Source organism: Anomaloglossus baeobatrachus, chromosome 2, assembly GCF_048569485.1.
Source record: "Anomaloglossus baeobatrachus isolate aAnoBae1 chromosome 2, aAnoBae1.hap1, whole genome shotgun sequence".
Lineage (NCBI taxonomy): Eukaryota > Metazoa > Chordata > Amphibia > Anura > Aromobatidae > Anomaloglossus > Anomaloglossus baeobatrachus.
In genome coordinates, this window is record NC_134354.1 from 711,508,948 (window position 1) to 711,533,933 (window position 24,986).

At 46.5% G+C, this 24,986-nt stretch overlaps 1 protein-coding gene across 1 annotated transcript in view; it reads left to right on the forward strand.

Annotated features, from left to right (window-relative positions):
* TRPC4 (transient receptor potential cation channel subfamily C member 4) overlaps nucleotides 1-24,986 on the forward strand; it is a 525,557-nt gene that overhangs the window by 262,728 nt on the left and 237,843 nt on the right. The window contains exon 3 of the mRNA XM_075337313.1: nucleotides 9,982-10,500. Within this exon, the coding sequence (XP_075193428.1) occupies nucleotides 9,982-10,500 (519 nt within the window). The remainder of the gene's footprint in view (nucleotides 1-9,981; nucleotides 10,501-24,986) is intronic.

Here is a 24,986-nt window from a genome sequence, read left to right on the forward strand (position 1 = left end):
CCTCATCCAGAAACATATTATTATTACGTAACTGAATAATGGTGATCTTGTGTCTATAGTGAAGTTTAGGTAAAGTACATTTTCAGATTTGCATTGTGCTGAATATCAGCCCATTAAGGTACATTTGTGAATTAATTTATCAAGTTTATGGTTCTCTTATGGACCATGAAATAGATAAAAGATTAAGTATGTCATATCCTACCAGACCTGAGCAAAAGGCTCCACTTTGCCATTGAGATGTGCCGCGCTCTCAGTTGCTGTTTTCCCAGAGAAGAGACTCTCACCAGATTTGATATCCCTCTGGTCAAATAAAAGATAAACCTACACAACTATTGGGAAATCATCTAATTTTCTTGTGGGATATTTATGACAATAGTCTTATGATTTCATGTAATATTGTTTTTGCAATTTTTATAACTGATTGATCCTTTTTAAGCACATGAAAAGCAGATTTAATGTAAAAAATTGCTGAAAGGCCAGTGCGGTGCCATATTGAAGAGTAACTAATAACCGGTTCATATCTCTAATTTGACTACAAATCGTCAATTAAAAAAAGTTTATAGATAAATTAAAAAAATGTAAAACGTTTTGAAAATATATAAATAAAGAAAAAAAAAAGAAAAGGGGTGTCGCTGCATCAATAATGGTCTGAATTATTAAAATGTTTCCTAATATTGTAACTAAAAAAAATCAATGGCATAATTTTTTTTTTCATCATGTTTTCCTCAGAAAAAGACTAAAAAGTGAACCAAAAGGTTATACTTCACCAAACTGACACAAAAATGCCCCATAAAAATGTACCTTGACCTGCAAATTATGTCATCGATATATAAATTGATCGATATATAAACATGTTTTGGCTTTCAGAATTTAGTGCCAAAAATTGTATCAATTTAGCGGAGCTGTAAACATGCTGACCCGCTGAATAAAACTAGCATTCCATTTTGCTCTCTTATCTAAACTGATGGAAGAGACATCCCTCCAAAAAATGCAAATTTATTTTTTTTCTGCTCCACCCTGCAAAGAGTTTTTAAAGGTTTTTCAACACCATAGATTATACTACAATACAGCATATACAGGTACCTGAAAAGAGAAAGATGATGAAGGCATATACAATCCAGGAGATGATTAAAATAAAAAACCTTTATTCAGATCATATTAAAAACATGCAAATGTTTTTTTATTTTATAATTCATCTCCTGGATTGTATATGTCTTCACCATCTTTCTCCTTTCAAGTATATTATACTGGATGTGTCCCACCAGTGACTTTGGTATCTGTCATGTGCTGTCTGGATCCGCACTCACGGATTACTTCTATGGCGTTGGACTCTGTTCACATTGCAGAGTCCGACAGGCAACTTGGTCTCTCAATTGCTCAGCTCGCCTTGGCATCGGCTGAGTTGTTTCACTGCTCCCAGCTGTGCAGGAGTTAATCCTTTTTGGAGCAGTGTGCTACTCTTCTGAGAGCCAGGTTGCTGATTATCTTCTACAGCTGGTCTCCTCCTATTTAAGTCTGCGGAGTGTAGCAGGAGACCGCTGATGATAGTTTCTGCTTGCAGTTGTGATACCCCGGCATCCGTGACAATCCTCTGTTTGGTGACTAGCATTTTGTTGTCTGTCCTGTAGGAGAGTTCCCTGAAGTGACTTTCCCCTTTCCCTTTGGTTTATCCACTCTGGTGTCTTTTTGCCTCCCCTCTGTGAATATTTGTGGTGTGTGTTTCAGTTTTACCCCTTTGTCTTGTGGGAGGTATATTACTTTGTGTCCTGCCCAACCCTTGGTTGGGGGTTTGGGAGTATTAGGTCAGGGCCCAACAGGAAAGAGGGCCCAGTCAGGGACCCAGACCTCCCTACTATTAAGGGTACCTCCGGGGTGAGGGTGAGCACAGGGATCCCAGTCTTGGGGCCAGCATAGGTCTCCCTGTGTCCCCTAATCACCCGAGACAGTACCTGCCCAGAGCTACATGGAATTTGAATTTTCGTTACAGAGCATTAAGCATTTTTTTCACCTTTTTTCCTACAATACAGCATGTTAGTTAACAATGTAATAAATAATTACATTAAGGGCTTTTTGGTATATTACCACTATAGTGCTGCTTCTAATCTAAGTACCCTGCACTTAGTCTTATCCTTACCCACCGCTGTGCTTACTTTCTGTTCCTATGACTCCTGTCAATCTCACCAGATTGTGGCCTGTCAGATCTCTCCAGTGTTTCACGGAGCACACCGGAGATCACTTTCAATGCAGGTCTATGAGAGCATCCTTCTAGCTCTTATAGAGATGCATTGAGAGTTTGTGACCATTAACTCTGAATTCTAGCAGTCTGAAGTTGTAGTCACAAGTTGGTGCCACGTGACTGGGCTGGTACCGATAAAAAGTGAGGACGCCAGCAGGTTAGTATAATATTAGGGTCAGGGACCTTAGATTAGAAGCATCACTCCAGCACTGAAAAATAAAATAAAAGCTGGAGTGGAGCTTAAAAAGTACAACTTCTCCTACAAAAAAGTCCTTATATACTGTAGCTATGTCGGCAAACAAAAAAATAAAAACATTTTAGGAGGCAAAAAGTAATTGTTTCTGACTCAAAGAAACCAAATTTACTCTTGTGAACATATTTGTGAAAATATTCTGAATTGAAATAAGCCAATTTTTTGCCCACTGGAAACAATGGGCTATCAGTGTGATATATGGACATGTCTGGTCCACATTTGCTTCATGATGAAGGTTCTTGCATGCAAATATGAAGAAACTAGATTATGAATCCCACTGGGTATCAAGACAAAAGGATTTATTCTCTATACAACATTGCGTAGTATGTTGGTGCTATATAAATTCTAGTAACAAAATATATACATTTCTAGAATTATTACTTTATAAATTAATGGTGAAAGCTACAAAAACATTCGTGAGTTTCCGTGTTGGGTAAATTCTACAATAGGGACATTGTTTCTTATGTCTGTGAGTTATTAGACCGTGTTGTCCTATTCCATTAGGTTGCTCTGTAAAATGATAAATGTTATATAGTTGGCATTTCAGATTTTGCACAATGGCCAGTGAAATCTGGTAATTACGCCGCTGATAACAGCTCAGCTTCTATTTATATTTCTGTCTGCAAACCTGGCATTTGCTTTTCAAGGCTGTCAAAGTCCTGATAAAAATAGCAGATAAACGGCTTCTGCTCCAGTCGTTTCTGGTGTTACTGACCATGTAATTGTATATTGTCTGTATTTTCAATTCTCTGTTGACTTATTTTCCACTTTTTGCTCAATTTATTCAACAAAATTGACCAAGCAGCATAAAAATATCAGTGTCTAGAGGATTTATTCAGACTGAAGCTGGGTTCAGACATCCATACTAAAACTTGGGTAATTCATGTTCGCAAATTATGGACTTGTCTTGCTCTATGTGCGTGTCTGCATAGCGAACGAACACCGGAGCAGCCTGCTATTTACATACACTATTCAGGTCCATATACTGTATAATACCAAAATAGTGCATTCTGTGAAATTTCCATGTATGTAGACCATTATTCAGTGTGGATGGAAAATCGGCCATGTGCACTGGCACATTGACTATAATGGGTGTACGTGTGGTTCATGGACAGCACACATCCATGTAATCTGCTCAGTTGAAAGTTACACATTAGTTGACAGGATTATTTTTTTCTCAGGTGTGTGATGATGCTACTCACTTGGCTGCTGGTTGAGGTAATCACAAAAACAGTTGTAATTTAAAAGTCTGTCTTGTTTATTTCAGTTCAAATAAACCGCTCCCTGGGAAAAACGTAACAGAAAATAACAGGTCCATATTAGCTGCAGAATCATTCACTAAGGATAATGCATGGTTCCTTTTCACAGGAGTCCCACTGGAGGTGTAGAAACCTCCATATAAAGACCATGCAGCTTCCCGTCTCTATGGTCAACATGTAAACCTTGCAGACCTAAAAACCAGTGGGTCAATTGAGCATTTCTCCATTTTATTCCCTCATCCACCTGAGTGGGGCATGATCTGATACTAATCCAAATCTTCAGCTTAAGGGTACGCTCACACGTGCGTGAAAATCGGACAAGTGCAATGCGAGAAATTCTCGCATTGCACTCTGACCAATGTTAGGTAATGAGGTTGAGCTGTTGGTCAGCTTTTCTCGTATCCAGATTCTGGATGCGAGAAAAGCGGCAGCATGCTGCGATTTTCTGCTACAGCCGTATCTCTCGCAGCCATTCAAGTGAATGGATGCGAGAGATACATCAGACTGCACTCGGATGTTATCCCAGTGCAGTGTGATATACGCACAGGATGACAGTGGAGGAGATGGGAGGATTAACCCCTCCCTCTCCTCCACAGCGCCTGTACTCAGCTTCACAGCTGTGACTCGATCGCAAGATCGGGTTACAGTCGCATGACACTCGGCTCATGCTCGCAGCAAAGCCTGAGCCAGGGGACATTAGCATATCGCATCCGATGCTCTCGCATCGGATGCCATATGCTCATGTGAGTCCAGCCTAAAAGATAGCATTGCAATGGGTAAACTGCCCACTTTATGGCCAAGCACTCTTTTTCTACAATAGAATAGTTCTTTTCTCAAGCTGACAGCCTTCTACTCAGGTAGAAAATAGAGTGTTCTTCTCATTTATCTCCTGAGAAAGAACCACTCTTAATATGACTTCTCAGGCATCCGTCTGCACCACAAATTCTTTCTTGAAGTTGGGTTCCACCAGGACCGGTTGTTTACATAGAGCTACCTTCAACTCTTAACAGACAATCTCCGCCTCCAAAGTCCATTTGGCCATAGCCAACATTGTCTCTTTAAGGTCAGTCAGGGGTGCGGTCACCATGGTAAAGTTTGTGATGAACTTTCCGTACTACGCTATGATTCCTAGAAAAGTCCCAACCACTTCTCAAGTGGTCTTGACCAAGTCTGGATTGCATCCTTTTTGTTGATTTGGGGTTTAATTTTGCCTATACCCACTACATAGCCAAGGTATTTGGCCTCCTCTTTCCACATGGCATATTTTTTGAGGATTTATAAAAAAAAACCCGCCTTCCCTAGAGCATCAAGCAACACTTGGACCTTTCCCAGATGATTTCTCCAATCTGTCCTGAAGATTACAATGTTCTCCAGGTATATCGCTGCATAATTACTATGGGACAGGATCTGAAATGGCATCTTGGTGTATTGGAAGCATTGGTCAGGCATAGAGAAGACTATCTTTCCCTTGGCTTCTTCTGACATGGGAATTTGCCAATATCCTTGCGTTAAATCCAAAGTGGTTATATACCATGCCTTCCCAATCCTCTCGATCGGCTCATCAACACGAGGCATTGGATTCCTCAATGACTCCTAGATTCAGCTTCTGCTTCACTTCTTTGAAGATCAATTCTCGCTGGGTCTGTGGAATCCAGTAGGACTTCAAGTTCACCCACACATAGGGCTCCATCAGAATCTTGTGTTCTATAGTCTGGGTATACCCAGGCAATTCCAAGGACAGGTCTGTGTTCTGCTGGAGCAACTCTTAGCTTGGCCCTGTTTTTGAGCTTCTGACCGTGACTCGGCCATGGTGACATCTTCAATGCTTAGCCACCAAAGAAGAATTCTCAACATGCTTCCTGTCTTGCCACCACTTGAAAAGATTCACATAATAGACTTGGTAACACTTCCATCTTTCAGGTTGATGACCCTTGTAGTTCACCTCTCCAAGTTTCTATACCACTTCATAGGGGCCCTGCAATTTGGCCAGAAATGTATTCTCAACTGTGGGAATTAGCATAAGCTCTCAGTGTCCGGTGCTGAGTTGCCTCACCCTGGGTGGGTAATGGCGTAAATAGAATAAATACCTTTCGGCGCTTCCGGAGAATGAATGGGATATCAGTGCAAGTTTGTAAATACCTCAAGAGCAAAGGTTTATTGTTAGGTTTGATTAAAAAAAACTGACAATTACGGACAATGCGTTTCAGCTAACAAAAGCCTTCATCAGGTATAGTCTACATTGCTGGTATTTAGAAAATCTAATTTATAGACTGATCTATCTGTGTGTATCATGTAGGCATGTATTAGAAACATGGATGTGTGCTTCTAATTAGATTATCACTCCACCTCAAGAGGTAAATGGGGGTTCTTGTGATGAAATCCTTATATGGATCGTGTATAGGGGCAAGCAAATAATATTGCTGCTATGCATGAATGATACAAATTATGAATGAAAATAAAAATAAAAAATGTAATTATTAAGAAAGAAAAAATATATAAAAAAATATATTTTGGTCTTTAAAATATGCGGTGATATAAAACACATATAATAAATTATTCAGATTTAAAACACAATTTTTTTTTAGATAATAGTTTAAAATTCATGCACTTATATGAAAGAATCACTTCCAGTTATATTGCACTTAAAAATAAGAGACAAAATAAACAAAAAAAAAAATTCAAACAGACAAAATAAATCCATATACATTTAAACATTCTCTATCACATCGTTCAAACCATCTGGGTATAAGGTTGAACGATCAATTTACAAAGCTAAGGATACATATTCTTATGTTACATATAATAAAAAAATAAAAAATCCTTATGTCATCTCTACACATTTTTCATTTTATTAATAATATGGAATTGCTCAACTATCAGTAGAATTAATTTCACAATGAACAAATTCTGTCAACTCTGATCCAATTCTTAAATCCTCATTTTTTGTGGACTGGAGAACTAATGATATACGATAGTATTATACCCAGAAGTTCAGGGTTGTAACCCTTCATTTTTTATTTCGATATTTTTTCTTTTTTGCTTTGTTCCACTTTTTTTCTTCTTTTTTTGATCTTGAGTAAACCTTTTTATGTCCTTTATTGTTCAGACTTCGCCTCAACAATTTAAACACACTATGATCTTTTTTCTTTTAATACATTTTTTCATTTTATTTTTACTTTTATTAAAATCATCACTGGTGAACATCACACAATACATTTTTCTCACATTTTTTACATTTCTACATATTTTTTTTATAAATCTTCATCTAAATAAATTATTTAAAATATTGACACTAACTATTTATCTATTTTGGCCCCATAATACCATACTACTGACACTTTAAATCACTTTATTTATTGAGCTGCTATATAGCTTAGGACAACTTTCCTAGCTTGTGACCCAGTATAACACAAAATTCTAGGGTTCCAACCCCCCTTTTTCTTTTATTATATTATAATTTTTCTGCCGAAAATACACATTTTATAATTTAAATGAGAAAATGTAATTTAAAGGGAACCTGTCACCAGATTTGGGGCCTATAAGCTGCGGCCACCACCAGTGGGCTCTTATGTACAGCATTCTAACATGCTGTATATAAGAGCCCAGGCTGCTGTATAAAACGTAAAAATCACTTTATAGTACTCGCCTAAACAGTCGCTGCGGTGACATTCGGACATATGGGCGTCTCCGTTCTCCGGTGTCGGCGCCTCCTCTTTCGGCCATCTTTGTCGTCTTTCTTATGAAACCGGTGTGCATGACGCATCTTACGTCATCTACACTCACCGGCTTTGAGGTCCTGTGCAGGCGCACTTTGATCTGCCCTGAGCTGGGCAGATCAAAGTATTGTAGTGCGCCTGCTTGAGACCGGCAAGTGTGTATGACATAAGATGCATCATGCACACAGGCTTCAGAAGGAAGATGAAGATGGGCGAAAGAGGAGGCGCCGGCACTGGAGAACGGAGACGCCGTTATGGCCCAACTCCACCGCAGCGACTGTTTAGGTAAGTACTATAAAGTGATTTTTATGTTCTACGCAGTGGCCAGGGCTCTTATATACAGCATATTAAAATGCTGTATATAAGAGCCCAGTGGTGATTGACGCAGCTTATAGGCCAAAATCTGCTGACGGGTTCCCTTTAAAGACAAGTATATTGCTAACAGTCTGATCTTTATATTAAATTACAGTAGGCATGTCTTTGTCATGTATGTGTATATATAGGTACTTTTTCTGTACAACCATAGACTGTTGATTTGTCTTTTGTTCTGAGGAAGGAGACTGAGGGGCACTTTGCACACTACGACACCGCAAGCCGATGCTCGCGATGCCGAGCGCGATAGTCGCCACAGCTGCGATATCATGGTGATAGCTGCCGTAGCGAACATTATCGCTACGCCAGCTTCACATGCACTCACCTGCCCTGCGACATTGCTCTGGCCAGCGACCCTCCTCTTTATTAAGGGGGCGGGTCGTGCGGCGTCATAGTGACGTCACATGGCAGGCGGCCAATAGAAGCGGAGGGGCGGAGATGAGCGGAACATAAACATCCCGCCCACCTCCTTCCTTCCGCATAGCTGGCGTGAGCCGCAGGACAGAGGTAGGAGATGTTCCTCGATCCTGCGGCTTCACACACAGTGATGTGTGCTGCCGCAGGAACGAGGAACAACATCGTAACATCGGTCCTTCCTAAATTATGGAAATGCCCGAGGCTACACCGATGATACGATTACGACGATTTTGCGCTCGTTAATCGTATCAAAAAGACTTTACACACCACGATATCGCCTGCGACGCCGGATGTGCGTCACTTTCAATTTGACCCCACCAACATCGCATCTGCGATGTTGTAGTGTGCAAAGTGCCCCTGAGTTTCTCTGAAATGTGATGCCCTGGCAAAACCAGATGGTCACACAGTATAGACACCCCCGCATAACACCTATCCCACACAGGGTTAAACCAGCCGACAAAATCCTAGTCACCCCCTCAGGGAAGGACAGACACACCAGTGGGCAGGACCAGGCGGAAGGAGAATGCCCACCTAGAGGTCTGGAGAGCCCGGGGGGGAAAACAGTTAGTTAAGTGGAGTTTGGAGTCAAGTGTGTAGTTGAGTAGTAGGAGTTCAAGTTAACAGACGTCAGGGTTGGAGCCCCGGCGTGCTGGCTAGGTGGCAGACAGTGGTCAGTGCCAGCAGGGAAGATGGCTGCTGGACATCCGAGGTGGACCGGGGCAGGGTTGTAGCCCGCCGGTACCGACACCGGAGAACCGACCTGGAAACCGTGCACTAGAGAGGGTACTTGGACCCTGAAGCCAGGACCGGCACCCACAGCCAAGCTAATTAACCAATTGAGGGCAGGATTTTAGGTCCTGTCTCAACCTAAGTCCTGAAAAGTAGGCAACCACCCACCGAGAGGGATAGGGCATCCGCCAGGGCCCGGTAAATCCCACGGGTCTGCGTCTGACGGGCACGGCTCCCAACCAAAGGACCGGGAGCGGACTCCTGCATTACACACCGGGAAGTCTATCACAGAAAACACTGAGTGCAGAGGAAAGTGGCATTGACCACCAGCCCGGGTGTGGGACAATAAATACACCCCCGGCCGCAGCAGCCGGCCACCATCACCTTAGTTTACCAAAAGACTTGTGTGATTTGTTCAACCGTGAGTAACATCCCCGGCCTGACTGGTTGCGCCGGCCCCTGCCGCTACCATCCCCTGCACAGAGACATTGGGCCCCGGGGCATCCATCCCTGCCCACGGAGAGGTTAACATCCAGCTGCTAGCCCATCGCCCCCAGGAGTCCCACAGTACCAGCGGTGGTGCTACACCTCACCACATACCGTGGGTGGCGTCACAGACAGTTTTCAACAACAACCGTACAAATACGTCCTCATTTATTCAAAGTGACCGCGCGACCCCTGGGTCCGGTAGAGTCCCTCAAGCCATACCGCAGATCCGGATCCGAGCAGCGTTAGCTGCTGGCATGAGGGTGGCACAGAAATGCGTAGACCCGAATAAAAGAAGATATTTGATATAATCAACATTTTTTTCATTCTTGGACAGTGCGGCATTAACCGTGATTCTCCTCTCTAGTATTGAGGTGATAAATATAGTAAGCCAGCCAAATTGCTTTAAACTTTTCAATTTATTCCAAAATATATAATACATTTTGAGAAATTCTGTAATTTTCAATATATAATATAATATTGTAATATATTTTGCATTTTGTTTTCATGCAGGTTCCTCCAATCCTTTTGGATAAGCAGTTTTCTGAATTCACTCCAGACATCACCCCAATTATTTTGGCGGCTCATACAAACAATTATGAAATTATAAAGCATCTTGTTCAAAAAGGAGTCTCAATCCCCAGACCACATGAGGTGCGCTGTAACTGTGTGGAATGTATTTCCGGATCTGATGTGGACAGTTTACGGCACTCTCGATCAAGACTTAACATCTACAGGGCATTGGCGAGTCCTTCTTTAATAGCACTGTCAAGTGAAGATCCTTTCCTCACAGCATTCCAGCTGAGCTGGGAGCTACAGGAATTAAGCAAAGTAGAAAATGAATTTAAATCCGAATATGAGGAGCTATCAAAGCAATGTAAGCAATTTGCTAAAGACCTGCTGGATCAGACAAGGAGCTCAAGAGAACTGGAAATTATCCTCAATTACAGGGATGATGGTAGCATATTGGAAGAGCAGAATGGTAATGACCTTGCCCGATTAAAATTGGCAATTAAGTATCATCAAAAAGAGGTAAGCACTCATTTATAACAGAATGCAATTGTATTATATGCATATAAAGAGTTTTTTTGCAAATGTAAAAAATATGCTGTGCTTTTTGCTGAAATTTAGCTCACATTTGGCTTTCTTACAGAAAAAAAATAAAATCTATGACATTTTCTGAGTTTAAACATACTGAATTACTTAGATTAATGTAGGTCATGCCCTGATTCATTTTTCCCACCAGTTTTTTCAATTGGATAGGCACAATGTTACTATCATTAAAGGATTTAATCAGGTAAAAAAAAAAGATGCATGCTTTCCTTTAAAAACATGGGGGTAGTACTGGCTGTAGGAGACTATGCTACAAAGTACCACCTAGGAGAAGTGGATACCCTAATAATCAATGCCTAACCCTTTAAAGAGCTTTGCGAAATGGACAGGGATAAATGCTAAGTCAGAAATTAGTTGGACACTGACTTTTAGGCCGGGGCCACACGGGTCACTACTGCGATGCTCGCATGACACTCGGCTCATGCTGGCAGTACAGCGGGAGCCGCATGTCATGCGAGTCTCCCTGCGTCTAAGGTCCGACCGTGTGAGTGGACCTCAGCTGCGGGGGGCGGGCCGCCTCTGAGGAGGGGCTGGCCATCGTTGTGAAGGGGAGGGAGGGATTTCTCTCCCTCTCTCCTCCGTAGCCGGCTATTGCGATTCTCATTCTGCACTCGTGGTACACCGGTGTACCGCGCATGCAGTGCGATTTTTCTCTCGCCCCATTCACTTGAATGGGTGCGAGAGAAAATAGTCTCACATTACAATCGCAGCATGCTGCGATTGTTTTCTTGGTCCGATTAGGGCTGAGAAAATAATTGCTCATGTGCACTGACACACAGGCTAGATTTGGTCCGAGTGGAATGCGATGTTTTATTGCACTCCACTCGCACCAATTTTCTCGCCGTGTGGCTTAGGCCTTAGGGGTTGTTACCTTTCCTAGAAGGTTCTTTGCAAATTGCTTTCCTTCTGCAAAGAAGTTGGATTGCATGCTTTTCTCCCATGGAGCATTCTTTATAGATCCAATAGCTGCTATATTTAAAAGGGTGGTTCACTCATATTCATTATTGGCCACTACGATATTATGTTGAGAAACAATGTATCTCCCAAATACCTTGTGTTGCCAATACTACCTGTGAGCAGTGCTATTGCGGACAGCACTTCCCCATAGCCTGACCCCCAAGCTCCGTGACCTCGGGGATCCGATGATGTCACATCAACTTTCTGTTCCCCTGACATCACCGCGGCCAGCCCCAGCCTCCGTGAGTGACTGGCCTGTGGGCAGTGTTTCACCGCTCATCACAGCCCAGGGTAACAGCCCATGATCTCCCTCCTCCTTCACTGCAGAACACACAAGCAAGAGCGATGCTGGACTTTGGTGAGCGGTGAAACTCTGCTCACAGCCCAGTCACTCAGGAAGACTGGGGCTGGTCGCGGTGTCAAGGGAACAGGAAGTTGACGTGACATCACTGGATCCCTGAAGTCATGGAAATATGGGGAAGAGTGGTCCGCAATAGGACCACTCACAGGCACTTTTGGCAACCAGCGTCGGACTGGCTACCGGAGGAATCTCCAGTAATGCCAGGCCTGGATTCAGTTACCTGCTTTGCACTCTGGAGCTCTCTGCTGCAGCCTGGTCTGATCTCAGAGTTTGCAGGACTGCACCGCGAGCGCCGAGTGATTGATTCCCCGGTGACTGCGGTTCAGTTCATAACAGCTGCAGACTGGCCGGTTGATCTCCGGAGTTCAGGTGAGAGCACCGGAGATCAGCCCAGGATGTCTGCAGCTGTCATGAACTGAACCGCAATCATCGGGGAATCAATCACTCGGCGCTCACGGTGAAGTCTAGGCTGCACTCTGGAGCTCAGGTGAGAGCTCCGGAGTGCAATACAGGTAAGTGAATCCAGGCCTGGTATTACAGGAGATTCCTCCAGTAGCCAGTCCGACGTTATTCGCAACACAAGGTATTTGAGAGAAACCTTGTTTCTCAACATAATATCATTGTGGCCAGTAATGAATATGGGTGAACCACTTCTTTAAGGAATACTAGAATTTCCTCCCATTTTGTTTAAAAGAGATTGCACTGGCTTGAAATCAAAGTTTACAGTCACTTTATGTGATTGCATCCATCAGAATCCTCACAGAGAGCAGCGCAGGATTCTCTGGTGCTGCCGGTGAGAGCGGAAAGTCACATGGCTGCAAGCATCTGATTTGCATACCTCCATTATCATTCTGACCTGATGTGTTCTTCTTCTCTGTGAATTTCTATTGAGAGAGGATGAGCATTTCTAGTTTGCTCAAAACTGCAAGAATGCAAATTGCATACTTGAGGTCAAGTAACCCAATACTCTCTCTAGCAATATCGGGGAATTAAGCCACTGCATGGACCACATACTGTAAGAAATCAGAAGTCTGCAGTCCCACAGAATGACCCCCCTGTTAAAGGCATGGAACTTAGCCTGCTAGACTCTGCTCTTTCCTGATTAGGGGCATACATCCAGAAACATGCTGTCGGTAGAAGAGTTTCTAGCATGGTATTTATCAATGGGCATGTTCCAAGACTCAACCTTACTTGCTGTGTACTTAATAGGCATGAGCAGCAGATTTTATTGAAGTTCAAGTGAACTCAACATATTTTGCTAGGGCAAAATAGATGATAATGGGAGGTAACAAACAGCATATTTTACAAGACAAAATAACAGACTTTTTAGATAACTTATAGCATAAAAATGGACTAAAAATTCAGGAAGTTAGAGTCAGTTCAAAAGCAGAAACTAAATATTGAAAGGAATTGAAGGCCTCCCATATGATGAGAAGTTGGAACAGTTGGGTTTGTTTATCTTAGAAAAAAGACATCTCAGAGGAGATCTCATTTATGTGTATAAATACATGTGTGATCAATACAAAGGACTGGCACATAACGTATTGCTAAAGGGGGCTTTACACGGTATGACATCGCTAATGCGAACTCGTTGGGGTCACGGAATTGGTGACGCACATCTGGCCGCAATTAGCTATGCCGTTGCGTGTGACACCTATGAGCGATTTTGCATCGTTGCAAAAACGTGCAAAATCGCTCATTGGTGACATGGGGGTCCATTCTCAAAAATAGTTACTGCAGCAGTAACGAGGTTGTTCCTCGTTCCTGCGGCAGCACACATCGCTCCGTGTGACGCCGCAGGAACGAGGAAGCTCTCCTTACCTGCGTCCACCGGCTATGCGGAAGGAAGGAGGTGGGCGGGATGTTACGTCCCGCTCATCTCCGCCCCTCCGCTTCTATTGGGCGGCCGCTCAGTGACGTCGCTGTGATGCCGCACGGACCGCCCCCTTAGAAAGGAGGCGGTTCGCTGGTCACAGCGACGTCGCCGGGCAGGTAAGTATGTGTGACGGGTCTGGGCGATGTTGTGCGCCATGGGCAGCGATTTGCCCGTGTCGCGCAACAGATGGGGGCGGGTACCCACACTAGCGATATTGGGACCGATATCGCAGTGTGTAAAGCCCGCTTTACAAAGACCTTACAAAGGACCAGGGGGCATTCATTGCATAAGGCGGAAAGATGATTTCAGTTAGCTATATAGGAAAGGGTTCTTTACTATTAGAGCAGTAAGACTGTGGAATGCCCTATTACAAAATGTAGTAATAGTAGACACTATAACAGCATTTCTAAAAGGCCTGGATGTTTTTGTCACAACTTGTGTTTTTCCATCCATGAAAAACACATATACTACAAGTCTAAAGGGGGCTTCACACGCAGCGATATCGCTGGTGAAAGCACCCGCCCCCGTCATTTGTGCGTCACGGGCAAATCTCTGCCCGTGGCGCACAATAATGTTAGGAGCCGTCACACGAACTTACCTGCCTAGTGACGTCGCTGTGGCCGGCGAACCGCCTCCTTTCTAAGGGGGCAGTTTATGCGGCGTCATAGCGGCGTCACTAAGCGACCGCCCAATAGAAGCGGAGGGGCGGAGATGAGCGGCTGGAACATCCCGCCCACCTCCTTCCTTCTGCATTGCTGGCAGCCGCAGGTAAGCTGTAGTTCGTCATTCCTGAGGTGTCACACGTAGCGTTGTGCGCTGACTCAGGAACGACGAACAACCTGCGTCTTCAACAATCAATGATTTTTAGAAAATGAATGACGTGTCAACGATGGACTATTTGGTGAGTATTTTCCATCGTTAGTGGTCGCTCGTACGTGTCACACGCAATGACGTCAATAATGATGCCGGATGTGCGTCACGGAATCCGTGGCCCCGGCGATATATCATTAGATACGTCGCTGCGTGTAACAGGGCCTTAATTCTCAGCCTATGGCATGGGGACTAGTGGGTGGGCTGTCATTCCTTCGTCTTTTTGCCCACTGGACTCAGAAGGTCAAAGTGAGTGGGGATTTCAATCAATAACATTATTTAAATATATCCTAATGATTACCAGTTTATCAAACATTGTGGGTAATTGGATTGGATTGGTACCCGCTGCCGCAAGTATCCTCAACGGCCACTGCTACCACACACAACCATCCATCCATCCATACCAGCTGAATCCACGAACCCAGATGCTGCTGTTCCTATCTTCAGAGACTGTCTGTATACGTACCCTAGGGGCCAGTCATCTCAGCATAAGTCTTCCTGAGTGGTACCCGGTCTCACACCTGCAGTGCAACACCCTCACCATCAGAGGCTCTGGGGAAAACCAGGTGTGGTCCGGAAATTAAGGCCCACTGGTTTTTCTGTGTGATGCGGCTAGTGAGCTCACTAATCCCTTGTTCGCCTTGCGATCATAACACCCTGCTTGTTGCTAACTGCTTCACAGTTTGGTGGGAAAAATGATTAATGCGAATGTAAGAAATTAACCTTTAAGGAAATGTTATAGCCAAGTTGCTTATATGTTTTGAGTAGATTTTCCACCAACTGTTTATAGTTATCTGCTCTTGAGTTTCCTTAAAAATTAGTAACCATGAATGTAAATGCTACCTATGCCACCTTTTCCTTTCCTTCAACAAACAGACAATTGTCTCATCGAATCTGAGGTCCAATAAAGAATCCTTATCTTTGCTTCATTCAACCTTGTAAATTTATCAATTAAATACCTGAATGCTTTTGCATTTTTATCCATTCCTTTTTCAAAGTTCTTTATTAGGCCCAATTATAAGCAATGGTGGTAATAAAATCTTATGTGGATCAACAAGTGCTGGATGCAGGACAGTTTTACTCTCTGGCTGAAGCGAATGTTGAACAGGCTAGTCTCTTTTATTGTAGTGATATTCTCTTCTACACACAATTATCCCACTCACGGAAAGTAGCCATACTTTGTGCATCCACCCTAGAGACCAAGTAAGAGGGCAACCACCTTTAAGTTGCCACATAGGGGCCACAAATGATGGTAATAGTTCAGGCACCTCAACAGCTGTTTCATGTTGCCATAGGATTCTTTCATGTCAACTGTGCAACCAACTGAAATTGAAGGTAGCACATTTCCATTATACAGCACGATGACTCTTAGGCTTGTTTTGGATGAATTGATGAAGAGCCTCCATACCTCTGGATTATGAGGACTTATCTTCAGGACTTCCATCTCCATTAAATTGTTGATGTTGTAGTGAAGCGACCGGTGGTAGGGCCGCGGGTGTGTGTGTATGCTCTATTCCAACAAAATCCCCATACTCAGATTTTACCGGTAGTAACATTTCTTTACTAGGAAACATATTTATAATACAATCAACCGAACTATCTGCGCACATGAGTATAGTGGAGTCCCTGGATTTTCACTCCTTCCGGGTAGGCAGCAAGAAGAAAGGAAAAACAACAACAAAGAAATGGCGGCAACTTTCCCTAACTTTCCCTACAATCACGTACCAGTCTATCCCGGAAGAAGATGCCGCTCCCACGTCGCAGGCCTGGAGTCTCACGATGATGGGTCCCGGTGCAGCGCTGAAGGGATGCAGCTCCTCGGTCTTTTCCTTTGATCTTCCCCCGCTGGTAACGGATTCTAATCAGTCTTTTAGTCCCGGGGCACGCCGAGCAGAAGAAGGGAGGTCACAGCCCCTGCACTTACACTCTGGTTGCGATGCTCTGCAGTCCGGTTAGATCCTTGGTGAAAACAAAGTCCTGCAGACCGGGAATGGCAGAAACCACTTCCACAGGGTGATTTCTCCAAGACTCCGGTGGCAAAAGAGCCCTCTGTTCAGGGAGACCACACGCAGCTCTCCTCTGGCTGAGCTCTGGAGCTGAACAACCTTCCCGCACTTTTTTTCTTCCTGGTTTTCACACACACGCTGCAGTAGGGGATTTCCCAGCTCTGTGTTTGTGATTGCACAGTCTGACACTGCCCCCTTGTGGGCAATTGCTGAAACAGTATTCAAATCCATTTTTACATTAATGATGCAGTCTGAATTGTTGATCCCATTACATACCCCCCACTTAAAGGTTGGCAGTCCCTGTCAACTACCGTCGGTTCCCAGGCAGCGATGACTGCAGATGTCACAGGGGTTGGTTGAGAAGTGGGCCATACATACTGGTCCCTGTAAGACCGCCCGGGCGGGATCCCAGCAGTGGTGCGGTCAGTGCGTCTCAAGGGTCGGTTGTTCCCCTCCCTGTCACTGTCTTTACGCCCCACTTCAGTCAGCACTCCGGGGGAAGAACTGGGTTGTGTAGGTGGGTCACCAATCCCAGAGTCAATGTGATCACTATGCTGGGAAACGTCCGTGACGTCAGTCGTGTTGGTAGCGTCACCCCCTCCGGGTACTGTGGTAGGGGAGTCAGGCTGGGATCGGCAGGGACGCAACATATTTCGGTGCACAGTGCGGATGCTGCGACTGTCTTCACCCCGCACTCGGTATACATGCCCGTTGGGGTAGGGGCGTTCGATTACCCGGTAGACCTCAGTCTCCCACTTGGTTCGAAGTTTCCCTTGGGGCTTCTTGATACGGAGCAGGACTAGCTGTCCCAACTTCAAGGGCTGCTCTTGCACGGGGAGTGGGTCAGCATGTATCTGGCCCCGGATTTGTTGGCTCACCAGCCGGTGTACAGTCTCCATCTTCTGTCGGTGAGCATTTAGCCAGGAGGGGTAGTTATGGCAGACATCATCTCCAGGGCGGAATAGGTTCAGGTCATGGACCCCTTTTCCGGGGCGGCCAAAGAGAAGGGTGTGTGGGGTGTAGCCAGTCACAGAGTGGACCTGGTTGTTGTAGGCCCATACTAGATCAGGAAGGAATTGGGGCCATTGGTCTTTCTTATCATCGGCCAAGGTGCGGATCAGCTGGAGTAGGGTCCGGTTGAAGCGTTCACATGCACCGTTCCCTTGTGGGTGGTAAGGAGTGGTCCTCGACTTCTGGATCCCATACATCCGATGCAGCTCTTCGATGACTCGGCCTTCGAAACAAGCCCCCTGGTCGGAGTGCAACCTCTGTGGGCACCCGTAGACATGGATGAACTGTCGACAGATGGCCTGAGCAGCCGATTCAGCCGTCTGGTCTTTGGTAGCGACAGCGACAGCGAATTTTGTGAAGTGATCCACCATGACTAGACAGTACTGATAGCCACTGCTCGCCGTCCCAATCAGCAGATAGTCCACCATCAACAGCTCAAGGGGCCTGGATGTTTTAATTGTCTGAACAGGTGCACGCTGCTCAGGGGACTTGTGTAGTTCGCAGGTGCGACAGGTCTGGCAGACGTCTTCAACCAGCTTGCGGAGCCCCGGACAATAGATGGACTGTTGAATCCACCGAAAGGTCTTGTCTATTCCGAAGTGTCCATTCCTTTTGTGGGCTTGGGCCACCATCTCATGGGCCAATTGATCAGGCACCACAACTTGTGTGCATTCCTCCAGCATGTGCGACAAGAGAACCTTCCGGTATAGCACTCCTTCTCTCAGAATCAGCCGGTCCCACTGACTGAGCAGGGTCAAGGTCCCGGTAGACAGTCGTGCCCGTATATCGGCGGGAGGCTTCTGCTGCCGCTTCACCCATTGTTTGAGTAGAGCCCATTCAGGGTTCTGGTCCTGGATCCTGCACCACTCCTGGGGTGGCAAGGCGACTCCCACTGGAGTTCCAGCTTCGCCCACAACGAACTGGCGGTAATCCACCATCTGTTGGGCGAGCTTTGCAAAGTCAGGCGTCTCGTCCCCTTCTAATTCTTCATCCCGGTCTCGGTTGAGTAAGGGGTATGACACTCTAGACAGGCTGTCCGCATTTTGATTCTCAGCTCCAGCCCTATATTTGATCTTGTAATTGAACTTGGAGAGCCAAGCCATCCAACGCTGCTCCATGACTCCGAGCTTCGCATTTTCTAAGTGGGCCAACGGGTTGTTATCGGTCAGGACTAGTACTTCGGTCCCCGTGAGGTACCCTGCAAATTTCTCCGCCATAGCCCACGTTAGGGCCAACAGCTCCAGCCAGAACGAGCTATAATTGGTGGGGTTCTTCTCGCCCTCATGTAGGGACCGACTGGCATAGGCTATGACCCGTTCCTTGCCTTCTTGTACCTGTGAGAGTACTGCCCCTAGACCCTGTAGACTGGCATCGGTGTGTAGTTGAAAGGGCAGGTTGTAGTCCGCATATGCCAGGATGGGGGGAGACGTTAAGACACCCTTTAGGGCTTGGAAGGACTCTTCCTGGCTGGGTCCTCAGCTGATGGGTCGTCCTCTGGGGCTGTTGGTGGTCCCTCGAAGCAGGTCATGCAAGGGTGCAGCAAGTCGGGCGAAGTTTTTGACGAACCGGCGGTAGTAGCCGGCCAACCCCAGGAAAGCCCTGACCTCCTTGACGTTTGTGGGCTGCGGCCAATCCCGTACGGCGGCTATCTTCTCTGAAGATGGCTGGACACCTTCAGCTGAGATCCGGTGGCCCAGGTAATTGATCTCGGGCTGCAGAAGACGGCACTTGCTGGGTTTCAACTTCAGGCCATGTTCTCTCAACCTACTGAACACACGGCCCAGCTGCTGCAGGTGTTCTTCAAATGTGGCCGAATAGACTACAATGTCGTCCAGGTAGATGAGGGTGAAGTCGAAGTTGAAGTCTCCCAAGCAGCGCTCCATCAGCCGCTGGAAAGTCCCCGGCGCGTTGTTCAGACCAAAGGGCATCCGGTCGAACTCGTACAGGCCCATGGGTAAGATGAAAGCAGTCTTCTCTCTATCTTTCTCATGCATAGGTACCTGCCAATATCCGCTGGCCAGATCCAACGAAGAGAAGTATTTGGCTTTCTTCAGGGCTGTCAGGGATTCTTCGATCCTTGGCAAGGGTACGAGTCCCGGATGGTGCAAGCATTCAAACGGCGGTAGTCCACACATAATCTCAGGGATCCGTCCTTCTTCTTCACTAACACTACCAGTGCCGCCCAGGGGCTCTGGCTTTCTCGTACCACTCCCGCGTGTAACATGGAATTCAGGAGATTTTTCACTTCTTGGTATTGCTGGGGAGGAATTTGGCGGTACCTTTCACGGATAGGAGCAGTGTCACCGGTGGGGATTTCGTGCTTGATACTGGTGGTGCACCCAAAGTCGGTGTCATGCCGGGCAAAGGACGCCTGATGCTCTTGAAGTAGCTCTTCCACCTGGGACACCTCCCGTTTGGAGTATTGGGATACGTCCAACTGACACTTCTCTCGTAGCTCTCGCCCCGCGTTGGTGTCACCCGCGACAGCGGCCATGGCAGAGACCGTCACTGTCCAATCTCCCTCTGTAGACGGTACAAACTGGAGGGGGCTCATAGGGTTCACTTCTTCGGTTAGAGCGTAGACTCGGGCGAGCTGTGTCCCGGCTTCTAGGTCAACGCTCACGTTAGCCGTGTTGCCCAGCCTGACAAGAATTCTTCCCTTTCTCACTACTGCTAGAGTTCGAGCGACTAGTGGATTCAGCTTCCCTTCCTTCGGGGAGCGCGGCTCAATCAGCACCTCCACGCCTTCAAGCTGTCTCATGGTGCTAAGGGGTAGTGAGATAACTGTCTCTTTCCCAGCTGGTAAGGTGATCCTAGTATGGCGGGGTACGGTGACCGTGGCCAGCGGCAGTTGTTCTTCTGTCATTCGCTGGAGGTTGCAGGTCCGGACCACTTGCTGAAAGGCACGGCGGGTGGCCCTATGTGCGGTCACTTCTTGCCAGTACTTGGGCCCCTTCTTGGTAAACAACACCAGATTCAGGTCTTTCAAGATGTTCATCCCAATAATCATGGGCGTTTCTGATCCAAAGCCTTCCCTGACCACGATTATCCCTCTCTTCCCGAGATCTTGGCCACAGATTTCGGTGTTCATCCAGGCAACTCCCGTCACCGGAATGGGTAGATTATTGGCTGCTTTGATCTTGATGGCGGTATCAGGGTCATAGGCAACCCGCGGCTTTAGACATTCTTCGTAGAACTGCTCGGAGATGGTGGATACCTGAGACTCAGTATCCATTAACCCTTGTACGGCGATCCCTTCCAGTAATACTTCCAGGGTGGGGCTATTTGATGCAAGTTTGTTTCGTGGCTGGCTCTGTTTTCCTACACCCCTCTCTTTGGCATCCCCTGCCGAGTGAGCCTCTTTGGCAGGGGCGTCTAGTTTAAAGGCGGCCACTGTTGTGAGACATGACTTGCTGGTTCTGGTAGATCGGACTGTGGAGGAGCTTGAAAGTTCTGGGGGCAACGGTTGGCTCTATGGCGGGGATCGCCGCATGTCCAGCATCTTCCCATCGGCCGGCTGGGTTGTTGTCTCGGTTGCCGGCCCGCCTGTTGGTCTAAGGTGAGCTGTAACACCTGTTTCTGCAACTCTGCCACCATCTGTTTCAGTTCTTCCGTGTTGCTGTTCGGAGTCCCGATACCAGATATGGACCTGCAAGCCGCAGTATATGTCTGTGTCTCCACGACAGGTCCCCTTGAATGTTCTATAGCTTCTTGTTTGGCCTCAGCGAACGTAAAGGCCGGATTTATCCGGAGTAGATCTTGCAATGAGCGGTTAAGGTACGGGTCTCTCAATCCGGTCACGAACTGATCTCTCAACACCAGGTCACGGGTACCCGTACTAGCTATCTGTTCTTCGTTTCTACCGACTTGTTCTAGTAGCACTTGAAGGGCATTGGCATATTGAGGAATGTCCTCCGACTCGAGTTGAGTACGCCGGAAGAACATATAGCGCAATGTTCCCGCATATGTGGTCGGCCCATAGGTGTTCTCCAGCACCCGCACCAAGTCATCCAACGTACGCTGGCCCCTAACCGTCTCCAGCCTGACTGTCGTCCACGCTTCCCCTTCTAATGTTAGCATGGCCATTTCTGCTAAGGTCTTAGGATCAGTGTTATACATTTCCCCCACTATCTTAAGTTGTTCAGTCCATTCAGTTACAGGATAGTTCCGTCCGTCAAACTTCCTCACCTGATTGACAATAGACGGCGGGGGAGCTGTCCGGTTATAAGTTACTACCGGGGGATGATTTTGTTGGTCACACATCCTGCCGACTACGCCACATGAAGCGACCGGTGGTAGGGCCGCGGGTGTGTGTGTATGCTCTATTCCAACAAAATCCCCATACTCAGATTTTACCGGTAGTAACATTTCTTTACTAGGAAACATATTTATAATACAATCAACCGAACTATCTGCGCACATGAGTATAGTGGAGTCCCTGGATTTTCACTCCTTCCGGGTACGCAGCAAGAAGAAAGGAAAAACAACAACAAAGAAATGGCGGCAACTTTCCCTAACTTTCCCTACAATCACGTACCAGTCTATCCCGGAAGAAGATGCCGCTCCCACGTCGCAGGCCTGGAGTCTCACGATGATGGGTCCCGGTGCAGCGCTGAAGGGATGCAGCTCCTCGGTCTTTTCCTTTGATCTTCCCCCGCTGGTAACGGATTCTAATCAGTCTTTTAGTCCCGGGGCACGCCGAGCAGAAGAAGGGAGGTCACAGCCCCTGCACTTACACTCTGGTTGCGATGCTCTGCAGTCCGGTTAGATCCTTGGTGAAAACAAAGTCCTGCAGACCGGGAATGGCAGAAACCACTTCCACAGGGTGATTTCTCCAAGACTCCGGTGGCAAAAGAGCCCTCTGTTCAGGGAGACCACACGCAGCTCTCCTCTGGCTGAGCTCTGGAGCTGAACAACCTTCCCGCACTTTTTTTTCTTCCTGGTTTTCACACACACGCTGCAGTAGGGGATTTCCCAGCTCTGTGTTTGTGATTGCACAGTCTGACACTGCCCCCTTGTGGGCAATTGCTGAAACAGTATTCAAATCCATTTTTACATTAATGATGCAGTCTGAATTGTTGATCCCATTACAGTAGCATGCGACAAGATCACCTTCTATGAAGAAGTATTGGACAAGATCTTTACCATGGTTGCGGAACAAAGAAATCCAAACATTGCCTGCTAGGAGATTCACCGGCTGTAGTACAGAACCGAAGAAGACATAAACTTGGGGAGATCCAAATCTCTAACAAGATTGTTCAGTACACTTTGTGTTATAAGGTATGGTTCAGGTAAAGTTGCTGATAGAAAGTCTGGCTCATGAGAGGAAGCTGCTTCATCATGACACCAAGCACCCTGTTCTTCCTCAATTGACTTGATTGAAAATATTTCTGGTGCTTTACAACTGGCAGTTTTTCTGTATGTGGTACTGGGCATATTCCAAATAGAATGTTTGGATTCTGTAAAGTTCACTTCTTCCTTGAACGCTTTTCCTCATTTGTAGCACCATATAGAATTCGCAATTGGTTATGTGATTGGTTGGCTCTCTCAAAATCATTGGGACTGTAGAAAGCAGAGATTGCCTCTTCCCACACAACTGTCACGGGCGGGGGTGCAGACCACAACAGGGGGAGCTACTCAATACGCTCGGATCCGGGGTTGTGGCTGTGGCTCGAGTGGCAGTCGGATCCGGGGCTCGTGCAGCAGCCCGTCACCCACAACCTAATAAAGGGGTTATTTACAGGGGAGAGTTTGTCAGTGACGCCACCCTTGAGTTGCGGTGATAGTTGGTGATACTGCCGCTTCCTTGGTATGGGATACCCGAGCTGATGGAGCGGGGCAGCAGGATGGTATCCCCTCCATGAGTAGGGGAGGTGTTGTCCCGGGGCTCAGGTGTAAGTGGAGTGCAGTGCTGGGGCACAGTCTGCAGGCTGGTCCGGATGATACTGGTGTACTCACAGTTTGAATAAAGTCACACAAAGTCCAAGTAGTAAACCAAGTGCCGGATACCGGTAGCCTCTGCAGGGGTGTGCTCGGGTCCCGCACACCGGTGAACAGAACAGGGACCCTTCCTCCTGCACTCTAGTTTGGTGTCTCGTGTGCTGACTAGTCCGCATGGAACGGGAAAAGTCCACTCCCGGTGTCTTTGCTGTGGGAGCTGTCGCCCGTGAGATCTAACCCTTGGGATTTTTGCAGGCACTTGCACCAGACGCCCTATCCCCCACATTGGGCTTCCGTCTCGCTCTATCTGGACTGCTCGTGGGACAAGATCTGGAATCTTGTCCCCTGCTGGTTAATTGACAAAGTGCTTGCAGGTGTTCTCGCCCTGGGGTCCAGGCACCCCGACTGTGCACGGCCTCCGGACCGGATTCCCGCTGTCGGCACTGGCGGGCTACAACCCTGCTCCGGTCCACTTAAGGTTTCCCGTGACCGTATCTCCGTCGCCTGTGGCCCTGCTCTGCCGTCTGCCACCTAGTCAGCTCAGGTAGTCCGGTAGTCCAGGAGCTACAACCCCCAACTACCACTTCACTCCTCTCACTTCCACTGCTCAGACTCATCTGTTCTACTTGACTGTCTTGTTCCCTCCCCTTAACACCACAGGACCCCTAGGTGGGCGTCACCATCTGCCTGGCCCTGTCCACTGGTGTGTCCCTATTGTCCTTGGGGGGGGTGACTTGGCTTTTGTGACTGGTGTAAGTACCTGTGTGTGGGTTTGTGTTGGTAGGACAAGGAAGAGAGAGTCCTGCATCTGGAAGATGGATGCAGTCTCCTGTAACAACCTGATTTTATCAGGGCGTCACACAACCACTTGGTAAGATGTGATGCACATCTATTGCAGCATATGTGTGGAGCTCAACTTTTATCCTGATCTCCTTTCCTGCAGCCAAAATACAGGTTGTAGGCTTTCCTTATCATGGTAGTCACATTTTGCCTTTGTGACAGAAAAGTGATTTCTCAGCAAATGTAGCAAAAACTCTCTCCTTTGATAATGCAAGAAAAAGTCTTATCTGACAAAAACATATAGAAACATAAAAAAATAAGAAAGACATAAGAAATCCAAAAACTGTATACTTTACACAAAGAGTAATGTCTAATGTCTGCTCTCCTGATCTATATATTTCACAATGGTAACGCGTGCAATTAACTCTAGAGTCAGAACCTCGGGGAGATCCATGTCCGGCCCATAGATCTTAACAGCTCATTTACATATAAGAGGTATGGATATCGAGGTATCATTTCATTCAATTTTCTATGATCTGCATGCCTATATAGATGACTTATGAAGGTTTATCCTAATGACAGTTTGACGATAATCGGTCATTTC